This window comes from Thalassophryne amazonica, chromosome 11, assembly GCF_902500255.1.
Source record: "Thalassophryne amazonica chromosome 11, fThaAma1.1, whole genome shotgun sequence".
Lineage (NCBI taxonomy): Eukaryota > Metazoa > Chordata > Actinopteri > Batrachoidiformes > Batrachoididae > Thalassophryne > Thalassophryne amazonica.
In genome coordinates this window covers 4,989,909-5,008,883 of record NC_047113.1, presented here as the reverse complement: position 1 = coordinate 5,008,883, position 18,975 = coordinate 4,989,909, and the positions used below count along the sequence as shown (strand labels likewise).

The window sequence follows — 18,975 nt, the reverse complement described above, 5'->3', positions numbered from 1 at the left end:
TTTTTCCACATACACAATATCACCATTTCCCTCAAATATTGTTCACAAACCAGTCTAAATCTGTGATAGTGAGCACTTCTCCTTTGCTGAGATAATCCATCCCACCTCACAGGTGTGCCATATCAAGATGCTGATTAGACACCATGATTAGTGCACAGGTGTGCCTTAGACTGCCCACAATAAAAGGCCACTCTGAAAGGTGCAGTTTTGTTTCATTGGGGGGGATACCAGTCAGTATCTGGTGTGACCACCATTTGCCTCATGCAGTGCAACACATCTCCTTCGCATAGAGTTGATCAGGTTGTCAATTGTGGCCTGTAGAATGTTGGTCCACTCCTCTTCAATAGCTGTGCGAAGTTGCTGGATATTAGCAGGAACTGGTACACGCTGTCATATACGCCGGTCCAGAGCATCCCAAACATGCTCAATGGGTGACATGTCCGGTGAGTATGCCGGCCATGCAAGAACTGGGACATTTTCAGCTTCCAAGAATTGTGTACAGATCCTTGCAACATGGGGCCGTGCATTATCCTGCTGCAACATGAGGTGATGTTCTTGGATGTATGGCACAACAATGGGCCTCAGGATCTCATCACGGTATCTCTGTGCATTCAAAATGCCATCAATAAAATGCACCTGTGTTCTTCGTCCATAACAGACGCCTGCCCATACCATAACCCCACCGCCACCATGGGCCACTCGATCCACAACACTGACATCAGTGTTCTTCTTGTCTGCTCTCCTCCTCTTCCCATTCCTCAAACATTTTATTTTGGCCAAAATATTACAATTCACTTGGAAATCCATGTTTTATCGCGTTTCTGTCATTCACCTGTCAAAACACAGCTGATCTGCGCCAACTGATTTGCGTGTTGCTATGGTGACGACCAGAGCAGAGTGATTATAACAGTGACTTAACTCGCCAAACTACGTGTGCGTATATACGAAAATAATGCACGTCAGATAGACATGGAATTCTCACTGACCATGGTGTATATACACACACACACACACATATATATATATATATATATATATATATATGTAACGGGGTTGAATTGTACCTGTTAAATTATGGCAAAAAGGTGCAACACCGCCATCTAGTGGCGCAGTGGTGGACTTGGGTAAAGCACAGAAAAAAAGAGGACTTCACTGTGGTGTGTTCAGATTGTCCCGACACTGACGCAATCTTTCCCACACCACTGCGGTGCTATATGCTGTGTTGCAGTGCTGTAATAAAGTACCATCATAATCCACCTGGTCGTCATCTCTGGAGGCAACAGCAGTGTGGTAGCCTGCGACCCGTCACATTGGTGCCGTGACCTGTCGATCTGTTGCTGGTTCTTCACCCTGGACCGGGATTACCTTGCTGGAGAGCTTCACCTTGCACTTCCAGGTGGACAGAGTATCTGCCGGACTATAGCATATCTGGTTGTTGCTCCACCAGTTCTTTTGTCTTATTATATTCTTTTCAGTTTTTACTGTGTTTTATGAGATCCTTTTTGTGTGGAGATTTGAATATGAGCTACATACAAGGGAATGCTAGTACGCCTCCTTTTATTGGTAGAGGTAGGGGTAGGGGTATGGTGTTGCAGTTTGATAGCCCTGTTCAGGGGGAGGGTGTTCATGTGATGGGGGGTGAGCACGTGCTGTCTGGGACCTCTTCAGTCAGTGGGGATGGGGTTCCTTCTCAGAGCTCTCATGCTGAGCCTACACAGAGCACACCGGTTACTGCTACATTTACGCAAAACCCGGTTTCACCCTCTCCTGATGTAGTCAGTCAATTGGGCGACATTATCAGGCAGGTTGGACAACAGCTGGCGGATAGCGTAATTGCACGCCTCAGCCCAATGCATAGTACACCTACACCGAGCCCCCAGAATGTACACAATGCCCCCACTAACTTGTATACACATAGTCAGAATTTGTCACAAGTTCAACTACTGTCTCCTAGGAAGGTGAAAGAGCCTCCAACCTTCACAGGAGATAACTCTGACTCTGTGGATGTGCACGAGTGGGAAGACCTGATGAAGGGTTACATACAGAGGGCGAATGTCAAGCCAGAGCAGCAGGCTGAGGAGATACTCATCCACCTCAGAGGTCGAGCTAAAGATGTTGTGAAGTTTGGGATGAGGAACAGCGGCATCGACGTGACTCTAAACCCAGATGCCATTTATGCCCTCCTCCGGAAACATTTTGCTGCTGTCCCGTTCCCCTCTTCCTCTGGCAGACTTTTACACTACACTCGGACGGGTCCGCGCGTCGGGACGCAGCCGACGTGGCGCGGCGGCACAGGAAAAACACCTCCGTGTTGATAACCATTTGTAAAATCCAGGCAGCTTTTGATGGCTTTCAGTGGAGTGAGTATATGAGAAATTGTTTATCAGCTGGACATGTTCCAACTTGTCCTCAAGGCTTCCAACAGAGGTGTTTTTCCTGTGGCGGAGCGTCGCGGCGGCTGCGAGCCGACGCTGCAATCCGCCCGCACGTCTTTCATTAAAAAAATCTCCTTTAACAGTGGAATATCCGGATAAAATGCTGAAACCGACTTCTTCTGAAACTTCTCTGTTCTCTCACGACGTCCTGGATCAATAGAGCCTGAAATGTGGAGGTTTTAAGCTTGAAACAGGCTGATGACGCTGCCTGAGAGCGCTGCGCGACGTCTCGCACCGTGAAAAGTCCTTAAAGCGACAGTATCACCTCAAAATCTCTCATCAGCTGTTAAAATTTTCACTGAAGACCAGCTTAATTTTTCGAACCGTGTCCACTTCGATGTGTCTCACAGGTTTAGAAAAAATTTTGATCAAACAAAGCGCCAGTCTCTCAGCAACTTCTCAGACAAAGGAATTCCGACGAGGGGCTGGACGACTCCTCCCACAAGGAGTGCTCACAGGCGAATGACGTCACCGACAGGCATGGAAAAACTCACGCATGCGCACGAGGGTTCAAGCATGTCTGACGTAAAAACATATGAATGAAATCCATATAGTTTTTGAAAAAAATAAAAAGGACCTATACTTTACGGACAGACCTCGTATACTGTATAGTTAATTTTCTTAATTAAAAAGGCTCACAATGAATGACATCATGTTGGTGTTAAGTGTAATTTAGCATAATGGGGGGTTTTCTTGGTGGTGGGACAAAGTGCCGGTGTCCTCCAGCTCAGGCTGAGAAATGCACCCAGAGTACACAAACAGACTAGACAAACACTTTTAGAGATTTTCATTAAAAAAAAAAAAAAAAAAGAACATGACATTTAGTAATAATAACTGATTTTGGTAAATATGGTTTTAAAATGTGTCTAGTAGTGAGTGCAGTGGTGGAAAACCTCCTTTATACGCTCTCCAAGCACCCTCAAGTTTATCTTTGTCAAGAAGGTTATAAACTTCATTGTGTGTGTGTGTGTGTGTGTGTGTGTGTGTGTGTGTGTGTGTGTGTGTGTGTGTGTGTGTGTGTGTGTGTGTGTGTGTGTGTGTGTGTGTGTGTGTGTGTGTGTGTGTGTGTGTGTGTGTGTTAGCAGAATTAGATGAAATTCTTATGAGTCAATGTCCCTATTTGTTAAAGATTTGGTGATATAGTGAAAGAAAGCTGGTATATTTTATTCATAATATCCCCTATTAAGCTCCGCACTGCTGCCAACCCCCCCCCCCCCCCCCAACACACACACACACACACACACACACACACACACATATACACACAAATGTATTGAATTTTTTGAACAGCTGGTGAACTGGTGGCCCTGAGTAAATTTTACTACAGTATCAAACAAGATTTTTAGATTATGCTTGTTTTTATTAATTAAATTGGAATAATAAATTGCCTTGGCAGCTGAGAAAGCATGTTTATAATCAGCCAAGTAATCATGCCACACATGATGGGCCTCCTCCATCCTTGAGTGGCTCCATCTGCGCTCGAAATGCCTGCATTTACATGTGAGAGCTCGCAAGTCCTCAGTAAGCCACGCCATTTGTTTTCACAGTCAGCAGCATCTTCTAATCCTGACACGTACAATGGGATCTAACAGACCTACAAGCACAGCATTAAAATCAACAGCCAGATGATCCAGCCAGCAAGCCTGTCCAGAGAGCAAATGAAGAGCCCCAAGCCACCTCTCAAGCAAGTTCTGGTAAATCTGTGGGCTCAATATTAGAGTTCATAAGCTTTGGAACAGCTTTGGAATTTATAGTACAGAACAGCAATATTACAAATTATTAAAAAAAAAAAAAAAAAAAGACAAAACACAACATGGGACTACAGCAGCTGAAAGGTCAACGCCTGGAGCCAAGGTCAAAGTCCATCATGTTTTCATTGTCATGAGTTGACTCCTGCACAAATTGTTGAAAGCTGAAAGTACCCAACGTTAACACTCTTTCAAAACACAGGCATCAGCTTTTTGCACCAGCAGCCTCATGGAGATGTATAATGAAATTGCCAACAATCAGAACGTTCTCGGTATGTACAAGCAGGTGCCAAATTAATTCACTAAATTCATCTAAAATGTTAACATATGGTTCATGGAGCCATACAATACAACAAGCCAAAAAGAAGTGGGTTCCTTTGTCTGAAGGTAGCCCTTCTTGGCATTAAGCCAAAGACCAAAAAAACAGCATTTAAAACTCAGTTTAGATGGTGAGCTGAACCCTGACCTATAAATCAGAATCATGATTCCATCTGAGCTTGTATCTCCAGTGACTATTATGATATTATATTAGCAAAACCAAGCAGCTTGGCCCGAAATAATCCCCTCAGAGTGCCATGCTGCTACAGTTGCTTTTACATTATCGTGGGGAGACAAATGAATTACATCTCCTCCATGACTGTCTATGTGGTGTGTCAAGTGGTGGCACCATTCCACTAACTGCTAATTATCAAAGCTAACATTTTTTGTTAGTGGATTAGCTTTTCAGCTAACTTCAAAAACCATCAGCATACCAATTAACTTCTGATAAATTTAGCTCCAATAGCTTTCAGACTGCTAACATTTTTTACATAGTAACAGTGAAAAACATTTATAAACCCTGTTAGCTCCTGTCTGCTATGTATTTTGCAGCAGCAAGACAGGTAAGAGTAGCTGAGCTCAACTCTACCCCCATCAGAAGGAGCCTGGCTGCCAGGCTACGACACACAAAAAAACAAGTCATTAATATTAACAGCATAAAGCAGTCCAGCCGTGAGGCAGATGTCTTGAAAAGGAAAGCAGGTTTGACTTATGGTTTTGATTTATAAATCAAATTAATCTGGATAGAATAACTATATTAATGTCAACTCTTAAAACGTACCAAGTGAAAATATACCACATACGAGGTCTGTTAGAAAAGTATCTGACCTTTTTATGTTTTTCAAAAACCTGATGGATTTGAATCAGGTGTGCTTGCATGAGCAAACCTTGAACCTTCGTGCGCATGCGTGAATTTTTTCATGCCTGTCGATTGCGTCATTTGCTGGTAAGCAGCCACAATTTCTCGGATAGTCACATGACTGAAAAGCCACCAAAAGCTGTCTGAATCTTCCAAATGGTGGAAGAGGTGGTCATGTCACAACATGTCCTGTGAGACTTCAACACGAAGGTGCTTTTGTTCCGCCATCAGCTTCGTGCCCAAGCCATCGGCAGGAATTTCGCTGCAACTCTTTTCATGGCAAAATCTTCTGTCACAGTGGAATGTGCTGAAAAAGTGCTGATGTCCACCTCTTCCGCAATTTCTCAGATAGTCACACGACAGGCCCGCATCACCACAGCGTTCACTTTGGAATGATTTGGTCATTTCAGCATGTCGATGGCCGCTCGGAGTGCGGCTCGCTCTCCACCGTTGTGCGGCCGTCTTTAAACCAGTTGTACCGCTCCTTAATTTGTGTGATGCCCATAGCGTCGTCACCGAAAGCCACCTGAATAATCCGAATGGTTTCCACCTGGCTGTCGCCCAGTTCCTGGCAAAATTTGATGCAGTCGCGCTGCTCCAGTCGTTCTGCCATTTCCTTGCAAAGAAAAAACGACGAGAGACTACACCCATCCTCACACAAAGGCTGCTTACAAGCAAATGACGCAACCGACAGGCGTGAAAAAAAATCACGCATGCGCACGAAGGTTCAAGATTGGCTCATGCAAGCACACGTGATTCAAATCCATCAGGTTTTTGAAAATAATAAAAAGGTTGGATACTTTTCTAACAGACCTCGTACATGTTAATTTTAAAATAACGCACTAATTCTGAAGATTTGAACATTAACACACACAGATCCCCAAAGGGATCATGGGTAAACTCAGACTCCGCTCACACTGATTGGTTGACTAATTCATTCTATGTAAAAACCAGCTCAAGTTAATGTAATGTGTGTGTGTTGGTGTTTACAAATAAATGGGTTTTGTAAAATATGTAATTTTTATGTGTACAAAAAAAGCATTTGCAAAACCGAAAAGTCTGTTAAGTTCTGAATCAGGTCGACAACAGTGTGATATAACCGGGGTCAAAATGCATAGAACACTGCCATCTACTGGTGCCCAGTTATATCACACGGTTGTCGAATCACAATTTACCCATTATCCTTTTGGGCATCTGTGTGTGTTCAAATGTTCAGAATTGGTGCATTAGTTTAAATTTAACAGATATGTGTTATATTTTCACTTTGTACATTTTAAGACTTTATATTTATGTAGTTATTCATCTGGATTAATTTGATTTATAAATAAAAACCATAAGTCAAACCTGCTTTCCTTTTCAAGATGCCTGTCTCACAGCTGAACCTCTGTATCCTATCAAGGTAAATGACACTTTCCTACGGCAGTGGGCAGGGCGCACAAAGACAGAAGTGGTGACTCATTGGCTGTGTGTGGATTTGTGATCGCCTTTGATCCTATCAGAAGCACTGGCGTTATTTAAACTCAAAATTGGCTTGTTAGTAGCTGAGAGTGTACTGGAGACAATACTGAAAGTTAGTGGTTAGCTGTAGCTTCTGATAATTTTTTTTTTTTTTTGGTGGTTTATTGATTTAACGTTATAAAAGCTAACTTTTCAGTTAGCCGATTAGTGGTTATCGAAACTAAGTTTTTGGTTAGCTGTGCCCACCACTGGGGGTGATGTTGTGTAGAGTAGGTCGGTTGGTGGCATAAGGAGTTGGGCTTCCAGTATGTAAACCTGGGTTGAATTCAGGATACAGGATACTTCATCTGCATAGTCTCAGTCCACCCACCTGCAAATGAGTAGCAGCCTTGGCTGAGGATGCAACCTACCTCAGACAGGAGAAGTTGTGTGCTCTCATCCACGTGACAATAGGATATATGTAGACTATGTTATGACAGCCTTGCACAGAGAAATATACTACAGAATTTTGCAGCAACAATTCCGTTATTGTTGAGACCAAAACACGAACCTTCATGGGAAAACGTCATTCAAATGCAGGTGTCCAGTTTGTTATTAAAATAGAACTCTGAAATAACTAAAGCACAGCTAATACAGCTGAGTGAATGACGTGGATAATGCTGTGTGTGAAGATGATAGTACAGCGCCACCAACTGTCCTGGTATGGTAATAATTTGTGCAAATGAATGTGATACCCAGAGCACAACATCATAATAATCACTAACCCACCTTCAAAGTGTGCGGCCTTTGGGTTTTTTAAGATTTAAATCATATGAAGATTTTCTTTGTCCCGTTATAATTTTTTATTTATTAGTCTTTAAATACGGAACTCATAATATGACATTGCCAATATGATCTAAACTTGTGTTGTCTAGAAAAAAATTAAATAAATAGTTCCCCTGAAGGGAAAAATTCAAATGAACAGATGGCTTTGAACTATATTTGGTAGCGACCCATATAGTCTATGGTAGAGATGTCATAGATCAAGTGGAGCTGCCCCCAAATTGTGTGAGGGATGCTGGGAAGCACACCGCGACAGCCAATCAGAGTAGAGAAACATGGTGACATCAGTAAAATAATCTAATATGGCAGTAAATGCTCCAAAACAGCTTATGTCTGTTATATATTATAACAGACATAAGCTTATACATACATATATTTTGTAAAACTTAGCGAGAATGTTTCTAAATCAAAAACTGCTGTTTTTGAAACCAGAATACACCTCTGAAGTGATTTACAAGACATCTTGTGGATGTTAGCATGCCCGCCCCATGTAGCTTCCAGTAATTTCAAAATTTAATTTCAAAACTTTTAGTACTGACTCGGTCGTGGTCACATCAGATTCGCAGGGGCTGCTGGGTAAATTCCCAGGATCACAAACACAAAACAAACGCACAAAAAATAAGTAGATAAAAAAATAAAACCCCAAACACCGTCACCATCTTTATCAAAGGCAGCAAACTGCAGTATTAGAAGTCACAGTCTATATTATATATTTATAAACCATTAACGGAGCTGCGTTCACAAACACAAAACAAATGCCCCAAAAAAATTAAAAATAAAATCCCAAATATGGTAATCGTCTTTATAAAAAGCAGTAAATTGCAACATTAATAGTCCCAGTTTATCTCTGTATCCCGTGTTGCATTCAATGCAACTGGTAAAATCTACCTCATCCATCGTGCTGCGCTTCCCCACCGACGAAAACTCACATACGAGGTCTCTTAGATAATAAACCGACCCTTTTATTTTTTTTTTTAACTATATGGATTTGAATGACATGCGATTACACCAATCATGCTTGAACCCTCGTGCGCATGCGTGAGTTTTTTCACGCGTGTCGGTGACGTCATTTCCCTGTGGGCAGGCCTTGAGTGAGATGTGGTCCCGCCCTCTCGGCTGAATTCCTTTGTTTCACACGCTGCTCGAGACGGCGCGCGTTGCTTTATCAAAATTTTTTCTGGACCTGTGAGGAATATCCGAGTGGACACTATTCGAGAAATTAAGCTGGTTTTCTGTGAAAAGTTTAGCGGCTGATTAGAGATTATGGGGTGTTTCTGTCGGTGTAAGGACTTCCCACGGAGCGGGACATCGCACAGCGCTCCCAGGCGACGTTGTCAGCCTGTTTCGAGCTGAAATCATCCTAATTTAAGGTTCTGTTGACCCAGGACGTCGTGAGAGAACAGAGAAGATTCAGAAGAGGCCGGCATGAGGAGTTTATGTGGACATTCCACTGTTAAAGGTCATTTTGTAATGAAAGAACGTGCGCGCAAATTCGCCGAGTCGTTTCCGTGACGACGACGCAAATCTGTGTGCGCCACGACCAGAAAAACACCTCCGTGTTGAAAACCATTTGTAAAATTCAGGCGGCTTTTGATGGCTTTCAACAAGTGAGTAACTGAGAAATAGTTTAACAGCTTGGGCATGTTCCAACTTGCCCGTTAAGATTTCCAACGGAGGTGTTTTTCCCCCCGCGGTCGGGTCCAGCCCGACATGCGACTCTGCCCGCACGTTCTTTCATTACAAAATGACCGTTAACAATGGAATGTCCGAATAAACTCCTCATGCCGACTTCTTCTGAAAGTTCTCTGTTCTCTGATGACTTACTGCGTCAACAGAGCCTGAAATGTGGAAGTTTTCAACTTGAAACGGCGAGACGCTGCCGCCTCGAAGCGCAGATCGCCGTCAGGCGCCGTGGACCGTCCTTAAAGCGACACTACCAGACCAAAATCTCTCATCAGCCGTTAAAATTTTTACCGAAAACCAGCTGAATTTATTGAATGGTGTCCACTCAGTTGTGCCTTACAGTTTTGAAAAATTTTTTATCAAACAAAGCAACAGTCTCTGAGCCATTCCTAAACAATGAAAAAAAATCGACGAGCGGGTGGACGACTCCTCACTCAAAGACTGCCCACAGGCGAATGACGTAACCGACAGGCGTGAAAAAACTCTTGCATGCCCACGAGGGTTCAAGCATGACTGATGTAATCACACGTGATTCAAATCCATATGGTTTTTGAAAAAATAATAAGGTCGGATACTTTTCTAATAGACCTCGTATGTTTTGTCTTTACATAAAAATACATAGAAAAAAATACATTAAAATACAGCAATAAGTGTCTTGTACTAACATGTATGAGTTTAGGGTTTATAAATGTTTTAGACCGTTAAACTTTACTGACTTTACAAGCAAAAAACTGTTAGTGGACTGAAAGTTAGCGGAACTAAATTTAGCTAATAAACAATTTCACAGTTATGAGTAGGGTTGCCAACCGTCCCTTGAAAAATGGAATTGTCCCTTATTTGGAAATAAAAGTGTGCGTTCCGTATTGACCTGAAACGGGACGCAGTTTGTCCCGTATTTCTGTGAGAATCAAAAAGTCTGTAAAATGTCAATGGAATTGACTGGCGCTTTATATGGAAACTTATGGTAAATATGATCCCAGCCTCTCTCCTGCTCTTCACCAATGAGCTGACAGACACGAGTTGACAATACAGAATCACTCTTATCTCATTGGTTGAGGGACATCTGCTCACAAGAAGATCCCGGATGAGAATCATGAGCCGACGACGGTTGTCGGACGACCATAACAAAGTAGCATGGCTGATACCGACACTGGCACCGACACTGGCACCGCAGACACACCTACGAACAGCAATGTCTGTAATGTTGTTACTCCTCCTCGAAAAAAAACAAAACAAAAAAGAAAGCAAAAGTACATGGGCAAATGGGAAAAGGAAAATGGCTGGATGGAAAAGGTGCGTGACAACATCTATAAGTATTGTAAGTATTGTTTACTTTTTCAGACTTTCACTGTTACATTGTTTTGGATGATATTTTTTTTGTTAATTTATACACTTTTAAGGTTAAGCAATAACATGACAGAGAAAGATTTTTTTTAAATAAATTTTTTTTATATACTTTGAAGCAGGACAGGATGCTCATATTGAAATTGTGAGTGAAAATTTAGTTTGCACTAAAAATAAATTGCTAAATAATAATTTGTTTTCCGCATGTTCATATCAGAACAAATGCATGTGTGCATCTACTTAAATTCAGGGTCAAGTCAATAGTCAAATGGTTAAAAATCGTTTCACACACGCGCTGGGAAGGGTGAAGGCGATGGTCAGTTGGCCGGTCCATGGAAATAGAGACTGGAATTGACGTCACGTGACTAGCGGCGTGCTGCACGGCGGCTATTACTGAGGGTGGAGAGAGACCTTGATCCTGTTAAACAGAAGCGATATGAGGAGAAAAAAGGCAGCCAGTGCTCCACCATCAACTGCACGAACCACAAAAACAAATTCTCCAATACTAAAATGAACTGTACAAGAGCCTTAATGTAATTATGTAAAACAAATGTCTATTTTAAAGTCGTTATGCCGCAATTTAATGTCAATATACTGAGACTATAACTCAACGCCATAAGTTCTTTTAATTAAGCTGCGTTCACATGTGGAAACAAAAATGTTGAAATATATTTATGTATATTTATATATACTTGCAGCTGTTGTTTAATATCAATCAATCAATCAACTTTTTTCTTATATAGCGCCAAATCACAACAAACAGTTGCCCCAAGGCGCTCCACATTGCAAGGCAAGGCCATACAATAATTATGAAAAACCCCAACGGTCAAAAGGACCCCCTATGAGCAAGCACTTGGCCACAGTGGGAAGGAAAAACTCCCTTTTAACAGGAAGAAACCTCCAGCAGAACCAGGCTCAGGGAGGGGCAGTCTTCTGCTGAGACTGGTTGGGGCTGAGGGAAAGAACCAGGAAAAAGAGATCGATCACTAATGATTAAATGCAGAGTGATGCATACGGAGCAAAAGAGAAAGAAACAGTGCATCATGGGAACCCCCCCACAGTCTACGTCTAAAGCAACATAACCAAGGGATGGTCCAGGGTCACCCGATCCAGCCCTAACTATAAGCCTTAGCGAAAAGGAAAGTTTTAAGCCTAATCTTAAAAGTAGAGAGGGTATCTGTCTCCCTGATCTGAATTGGGAGCTGGTTCCACAGGAGAGGAGCCTGAAAGCTGAAGGCTCTGCCTCCCATTCTACTCTTACAAACCCTAGGAACTACAAGTAAGCCCGCAGTCTGAGAGCGAAGCGCTCTAATGGGGTAATATGGTACTACGAGGTCCCTAAGATAAGATGGGACCTGATTATTCAAAACCTTATAAGTAAGAAGAAGAATTTTAAATTCTATTCTAGCATTAACAGGAAGCCAATGAAGGGAGGCCAACACGGGTGAGATATGCTCTCTCCTGCTAGTCCCCGTCAGTACTCTAGCTGCAGCATTCTGAACCAACTGAAGGCTTTTTAGGGAACTTTTAGGACAACCTGATAATAATGAATTACAATAGTCCAGCCTAGAGGAAATAAATGCATGAATTAGTTTTTCAGCATCACTCTGAGACAAGACCTTTCTGATTTTAGAGATATTGCGTAAATGCAAAAAGGCAGTCCTACATATTTGTTTAATATGCGCTTTGAATGACATATCCTGATCAAAAATAACTCCAAGATTTCTCACAGTATTACTAGAGATCAGGGAAATGCCATCCAGAGTAACGATCTGGTTAGACACCATGCTTCTAAGATTTGTGGGGCCAAGTACAATAACTTCAGTTTTATCTGAGTTTAAAAGCAGGAAATTAGAGGTCATCCATGTCTTTATGTCTGTAAGACAATCCTGCAGTTTAGCTAATTGGTGTGTATCCTCTGGCTTCATGGATAGATAAAGCTGGGTATCATCTGCGTAACAATGAAAATTTAAACAATACCGTCTAATAATACTGCCTAAGGGAAGCATGTATAAAGTGAATAAAATTGGTCCTAGCACAGAACCTTGTGGAACTCCATAATTAACTTTAGTCTGTGAAGAAGATTCCCCATTTACATGAACAAATTGTAATCTATTAGACAAATATGATTCAAACCACCGCAGCGCAGTGCCTTTAATACCTATGGCATGCTCTAATCTCTGTAATAAAATTTTATGGTCAACAGTATCAAAAGCAGCACTGAGGTCCAACAGAACAAGCACAGAGATAAGTCCACTGTCCGAAGCCATAAGAAGATCATTTGTAACCTTCACTAATGCTGTTTCTGTACTATGATGAATTCTAAAACCTGACTGAAACTCTTCAAATAGACCATTCCTCTGCAGATGATCAGTTAGCTGTTTTACAACTACCCTCTCAAGAATCTTTGAGAGAAAAAGAAGGTTGGAGATTGGCCTATAATTAGCTAAGATAGCTGGGTCAAGTGATGGCTTTTTAAGTAATGGTTTAATTACTGCCACCTTAAAGGCCTGTGGTACATAACCAACTAACAAAGATAGATTGATCATATTTAAGATTGAAGCATTAAATAATGGTAGGACTTCCTTGAGCAGCCTGGCAGGAATGGGGTCTAATAGACATGTTGATGGTTTAAAACAAGCCTACTTTTATTAAAATCTGTTAACAAACAGCAACAATAAAGCGAGAAAAGCAGCACAGTTTGTCGTAATTTCCCCAAATTTCTGCATTTTACATAAAAGTTGTTTTTTTTTCACCCACACATGCATAGGTGCATTGGAAAGAGCTTTCAAAGGTCTTTGAAACAAGCCTACATTTATTAAAATCCATAAAGAAATAGTGACGCTAGTGCAAAAAAGCGGTCAGTTTATTATTGATGCGCTGCACATTTCCACCCTTAGTAATGGCGCCTTCCTGTCCTGAGTGACGCTAATAGATAGAGGCGCGCACGTCCATTCCAGTCTATATTTCTGTGGGCCGCTCAGCCCTGCCAGTGAGGTGTCCCTTATTTATTTTTCAGAGAGTTGGCAACCCTAGTTATGAGTAGGGAGGGGTGTTATTTCAAAAAATTTGAAAATCTATAAATAACTAGTTAGCATGCCAGAGTCTCGTTTGTTATCAAAATTAACCAGACAAATTGCTCCACCAACCAAGAACGGTGAGAATAAATACCGACAGGAGCCAGTGAGAGCAAAACAGCAATCAGTCTGTTCATCCTTTCTGTGTCCGGGCCAGGTGAGCTTTCCCGTGTTGAGTCAAATTAATCCACAGGCTCCTGGTGGTGCCTTTTCGTCTCCACCCATCTTCCTGGTACACCAGACGCTGTGCGGGTCCTGGGAATAACGCTGCCAGATCACTAGCTATCATAGCGTATAGTTGGAACTATAACGGTATCTGATCGTCTTCGAACCTCCGACTTTTGTTCCTGATTAATGAAAACATTCTTGGTCCAATAATTTCACCTCTAGCCGCTGGCCGTCCCTCTTAATTATGGCCCCAGTTAAGAGAAGAAAACCCACAAAATAGAACCACAGTCCTGTTCCATTATTCCTAACTGGGACATCCAGATGTCCCGCTTTAAACGCCGTAATTTTCAAAGTACACGCTTCAGACGCATTATAATGATACAATCCACCCGACTCGTTGAGGATTTGATGTAATCCAGATTGTATTGTTAGATATATGTGTGTGTTTAATTATTGTTTTATTTATTTGTTTTCTTTACTTGTTTTGACATGAAAGTAGTTATTTTACTTAGGATTGTATTCTTAGTTTTTACTCTTATTCTTACTTTCCTTTGTTTTTTGTTGGAATGTGTATGTCGAACTGGATTTAGCCTGTTTTACCACTTAGGACAAAGAGATTCAGATTATATTAAACTATAATATTATTTATTATTATTTATTAAGGGGAGGATTTTGTGAAATAAGGTCCACCTTTGTCACGGCTATGTTGAGTTTTATAAAGTTTATAAAAACTGTTTGTGTCCATTGTTTGGGTTTCTGAAAGAGTGAATCTCATCTGTGAGAGAAGCTCTTTAGAATCCAGGCCTGATTTTTTTCATTGTGACTTTGAATAAATTTAAAAGTTTGTACTTTGTGAGACAGTGTTACAGAAAGAGCCGGGGGAAAATAACAGTATTTTCTTTGGAGGTTCATAATTGCTTCATTATTAAATCTGATTCTTTTGTTATAGATACTGAGAGTTGTCACTGTATTCCTTTGTTCTGTTTTTCTCTAATAAAGTCCTAAAAAAAAAACAATGGGGCACTCAGGTAAGAGCACTGAGATCCAACTATGAGCTTTTTAACTGCAGCAACTTTAAGATACGCTATTGGAGCTGGAATTACCCCAAAATACCAATAAACAGAGAGAAATCACTTGGATTTAAATAGTGCCGCTCGCATGCGTTGGCTGTGTTTGGGTCACATGACCTCTCACCTCTCCCATAATGCAGTGCGTCACCTGAGAGTGTGAGATGGCTTATTGGTCTGCTGATGGTTTTCAAAGTTAGCTGAAAAACTAATCTGCTAATGAAGAAGTTACCTTTGCTAATTAGCGGTTAGCAAATTAGCGTAACTGTGCCCACCACTGTATATTACTCAGCGTGTAGAAGTAAGCTGCTGGCGTGAACAGGACAAGTGCAGGGACTGTCTCGATTTGTTTCAAACAGCAGCTTTAACCACATTTGCTTTGCTTTAGTCTGTGCTCACAGTTTACCCTGGAATATGGCGGCGTTCTGGATGATGAGACGTTTCAGGTGAGCGCTGACCGCCTGCAGACCAGACTCCATGTTGCTGCGTGCCGTTACCTGATAGCGCTCCTCCATCTTCCTGGTGCAGCAGGTTCGGCCTTTGGTTTGGCAAACCTGCAGATCTGCACCTGGAAGGGAAACGAGAGAAACGAGACAGCAATGTGTGGATCAGCAGACAGAAGGCGCTGTGGAGACACCATTGTATAAGTGTCCAAACAGAGGCTAGTTTCTTCACACACACATTGTTTTCTGGATGGTTGCTGAGCGCTGCAGGACTCCAACAGACTGGACAGGACTTTCAATATAGTCCACTGACCAAGGACGTTTTTGGTACCACTTGAGGTGCTCAAACATCACTTGTTGTGGTGTGTTCTCTGTGTCCTATTGTTGGTGTCCATCCCCTGTCTGTGTCTGTGGTCTGTCTTTTGGTTTGTGTGCGTTTGTGCTCTGACTCGCCCTTGTGACTGTTTCTAGTGTTGTTATTGTCTAAGTCCCTGTGGGTTTAGATGTGTGTGTGACTGTCTTTATCCTGGTCTGTCTGTTATTATGTCGCTGTTGTGCAGTCTCGTTACGCCCGCCAAGGACATAATAAAATAATCAGTGTTTATTTATTTATTTATTTATTTGTCTGTCTATTTTATTACTATTTTATTTTATTTTTATAACTATTTGTTTGTCTGTTTGTAGGATTACATCAAAACTACTGCCTGGATTTTGACAACGTTTTCACCACAGATAGATATTAAGACTCCATTACATTTTGGAGGTGATCCAGATCTGGATTTGGATTCTGGATCAAGATTTCACTATACAGACTTTGAAAAGTCCTTTTCCATGGTTGCGCTGAACTCTTCCCACACCTGGTACTTTGCCTACCCTCACAATATACAACTCTGTGTCAATAAAACAGTCAGATTCTGTGGAGACTTTCAAGTCCAGACTTAAGATGCACTTATTTTCCCTTTCATATGGCTAGCATACTGGTATAGTTTTGTTTTACGCTTTTTACTCTTTTAATTCATTTTATTGTAAACAGAGCGTGCCGCAGCCTCAACTTTACCTAAATTCTGGGTCTTTTAGTGTCTTTTAGTTTAGTTTTTAGTTTAGGGCTAGTGGCCGGTGATCACCTTAGTATTTCTTCTGTTTTTCTTGTTGTTTAATGCTGACAAATTATACTGTATTTTTTGTCTTTCTGATGCCTGATTCTGTTTTTTCTCTCTGTTTAGGTGCACCTCCATCCAGAGATGGGAGTTATATTCGTGTTGGCGATCCTCCTGTCCTGTGCGCCAATAGCATTTCTTGTGTATTCCTCCGTGAACTGTTCTGTAATTTATGTTTGTATCATGGCCCAAGCAGAGGGTCACCCCTTTGAGTCTGGTCTGCTTGAGGTTTCTTCCTCAGAGGGAGTTTTTCCTTACCACTGTTGCTCTGGGGGTTAGTAAGGTTAGACCTTACCTGTGTGAGGCGCCTTGAGGCAACTCTGTTGTGATTTGGTGCTATATAAATGAAAATAAAGTGAAATTGAAAATTGAAATTGATATATAACAATAAATACCTCCGAAAAGCTTCCTCCTGTCCTCTGGTTGTGATGACTGGATCCACAGCCACACAAATGCAGCAGTAATGATAATATTGATTTCACCACATTTGACATACAGATTTTAATGCAGGTTTATATTTTTAAGCACTCTCACACATCAGCACTTTTGTTGTCTTCATATTTATTTTAGTTGCAATAAAAAACGTAGTTTTAGCTTAGAATTTGGTTTGTTAGATTTTGGCACTACATTGTAAGAGCCCATTCACACTATGACATGAAGTGGCTGATGTAGCAGATTCTTAATAATAAGCGTGGGCTCATTCCAGGGCTCCACATTTCCCACCTTCAACGCAGGTTGACGTAACTCAACAGAGGGCAACGTTTGGCAACAGTGCACTGACTTACTACTGCATGTAGTTCTACCTTTGCCATGGGAGGATGGGTGCATTGGTAGCACACTCCATAGAGGAGTACCATAGGTTGGCGGAGCTGATTGTCAACTCAACACTGGTGACGTAGCCTATATAAACTCAGTGTAACACTACAATTGCATCACGTCTTACTGGTGCATCGCCAACACAGATTCTACATATTCCTTCACATTTCTACATATTTCTTCATACCCAAGGGATCCAGAGGAGGTGGTGCATCCAGTCAAGCCTCTGATGTTGGCCAGCAGAGCTGGAACAAAGCTGTAATGGCGTACTAGTGGATGTGACGTAGTAGGAGCGGAGCTCAACTCTTGCAGCCGTTTTAGCATGAACATTGAAGATTTTAAGCATGTTAAAAAAATTTTCTGAGATCACGATGAACATCAGCGTTGCCAGACTGATGTTAACTTAGCTCCTGTGAAGTCTGGCAGCCCTTGGCCCTGGTCAGCGGAAAGCAACTTTTCACTCTCCGTTTGCAAATGCTGAGCTAATTGTCACTAATCTAGATCAAGTGTACACATAATTTACACTGTTCTGTCAAAATCAGGTTGCATTAATTAGCTTTTCTTTGTGTTTGAGTCATGATTAGTGCTGTCAGTCCTTCTTCCTGGTTTGGCTAAAAGCCTTAAGCCCATGATACACATAGACGGTTTTGTTGGTGGGTAGTACGTAGACTGAAGTTCGCGGTAGTTCCAGCTGTTTTCGCGGTGGAAAGGGGCGGAGCATTTCACCGGCGTTTTGAGCACCGTACTAGCTGCAAATACGCGGATAAAACGCCGCTAAATCTGCCAAATAAAGTGGCGTTTTGATGCCGTAGCATCCGGCACACGTCAGGCAATGGGGGTTAATACCCAGTTCTGTCCTAAGACGCGTGAGAACGGCGGTGTTCTGTTGCCACCAATAATGCCCTGTGTACCACTGGATTTATCCAGGCAAATCCTGCGTTACTCCAGGAACTTTTGCATATAGGCACCGCCCCCAGAGTATAATAGGCTGAAGCAGCTGTCACTGCAGGGGGAGGGAGCTCATCTCTCAGCCTTTTCTTCTCCTTTTTCCCTCCTCAACGTGTTGCTCATCTCCACTACAGGGCTCTCCTCTGCTTCTGAACCAGACCTCTTGGTAAGTCCTTTCCGCTGCCAATTTTCTTTTAGGAGACATACTGGAGCTTCTCTGCAAAAATATCTGGAGCTGGCCGCGAGTCAGAGGCCTGCATGCAGCGCACTAGCGTTTTTATACTGACCGCGCCTATCGGCCGTTTGGAACACCGTTAACCGGGAGGTGGCGTTTAGAAATGGATGCCTGCAACACGTTTCAAAAAAGCTGGGACAGTGGTATGTTTCCCACTGTGTTACATCACCTTTCCTTCTAACAACACTCAATAAGCGTTTGGGAACTGAGGGCACTAATTGTTGAAGCTTTGTAGGTGGAATTCTTTCCCATTCTTGCTTGATGTACGACTTCAGTTGTTCAACAGTCCGGGGTCTCCGTTGTCGTATTTTGCGCTTCATAATGCGCCACACTTTTTCAATGGGCGACAGGTCTGGACTGCAGACAGGCCAGTCTAGTACCCGCACTCTTTTACTAT

General features: G+C 42.0%; 1 protein-coding gene across 1 annotated transcript in view; it reads right to left on the bottom strand.

Moving 5' to 3' along the window:
• The window catches only part of gpc3 (glypican 3), a 643,491-nt gene that overhangs the window by 543,806 nt on the left and 80,710 nt on the right, over positions 1–18,975 (bottom strand). Inside the window, exon 2 of the mRNA XM_034181673.1 lies at positions 15,386–15,547. Coding sequence (XP_034037564.1) covers positions 15,386–15,547 — 162 coding nt within the window. The remainder of the gene's footprint in view (positions 1–15,385; positions 15,548–18,975) is intronic.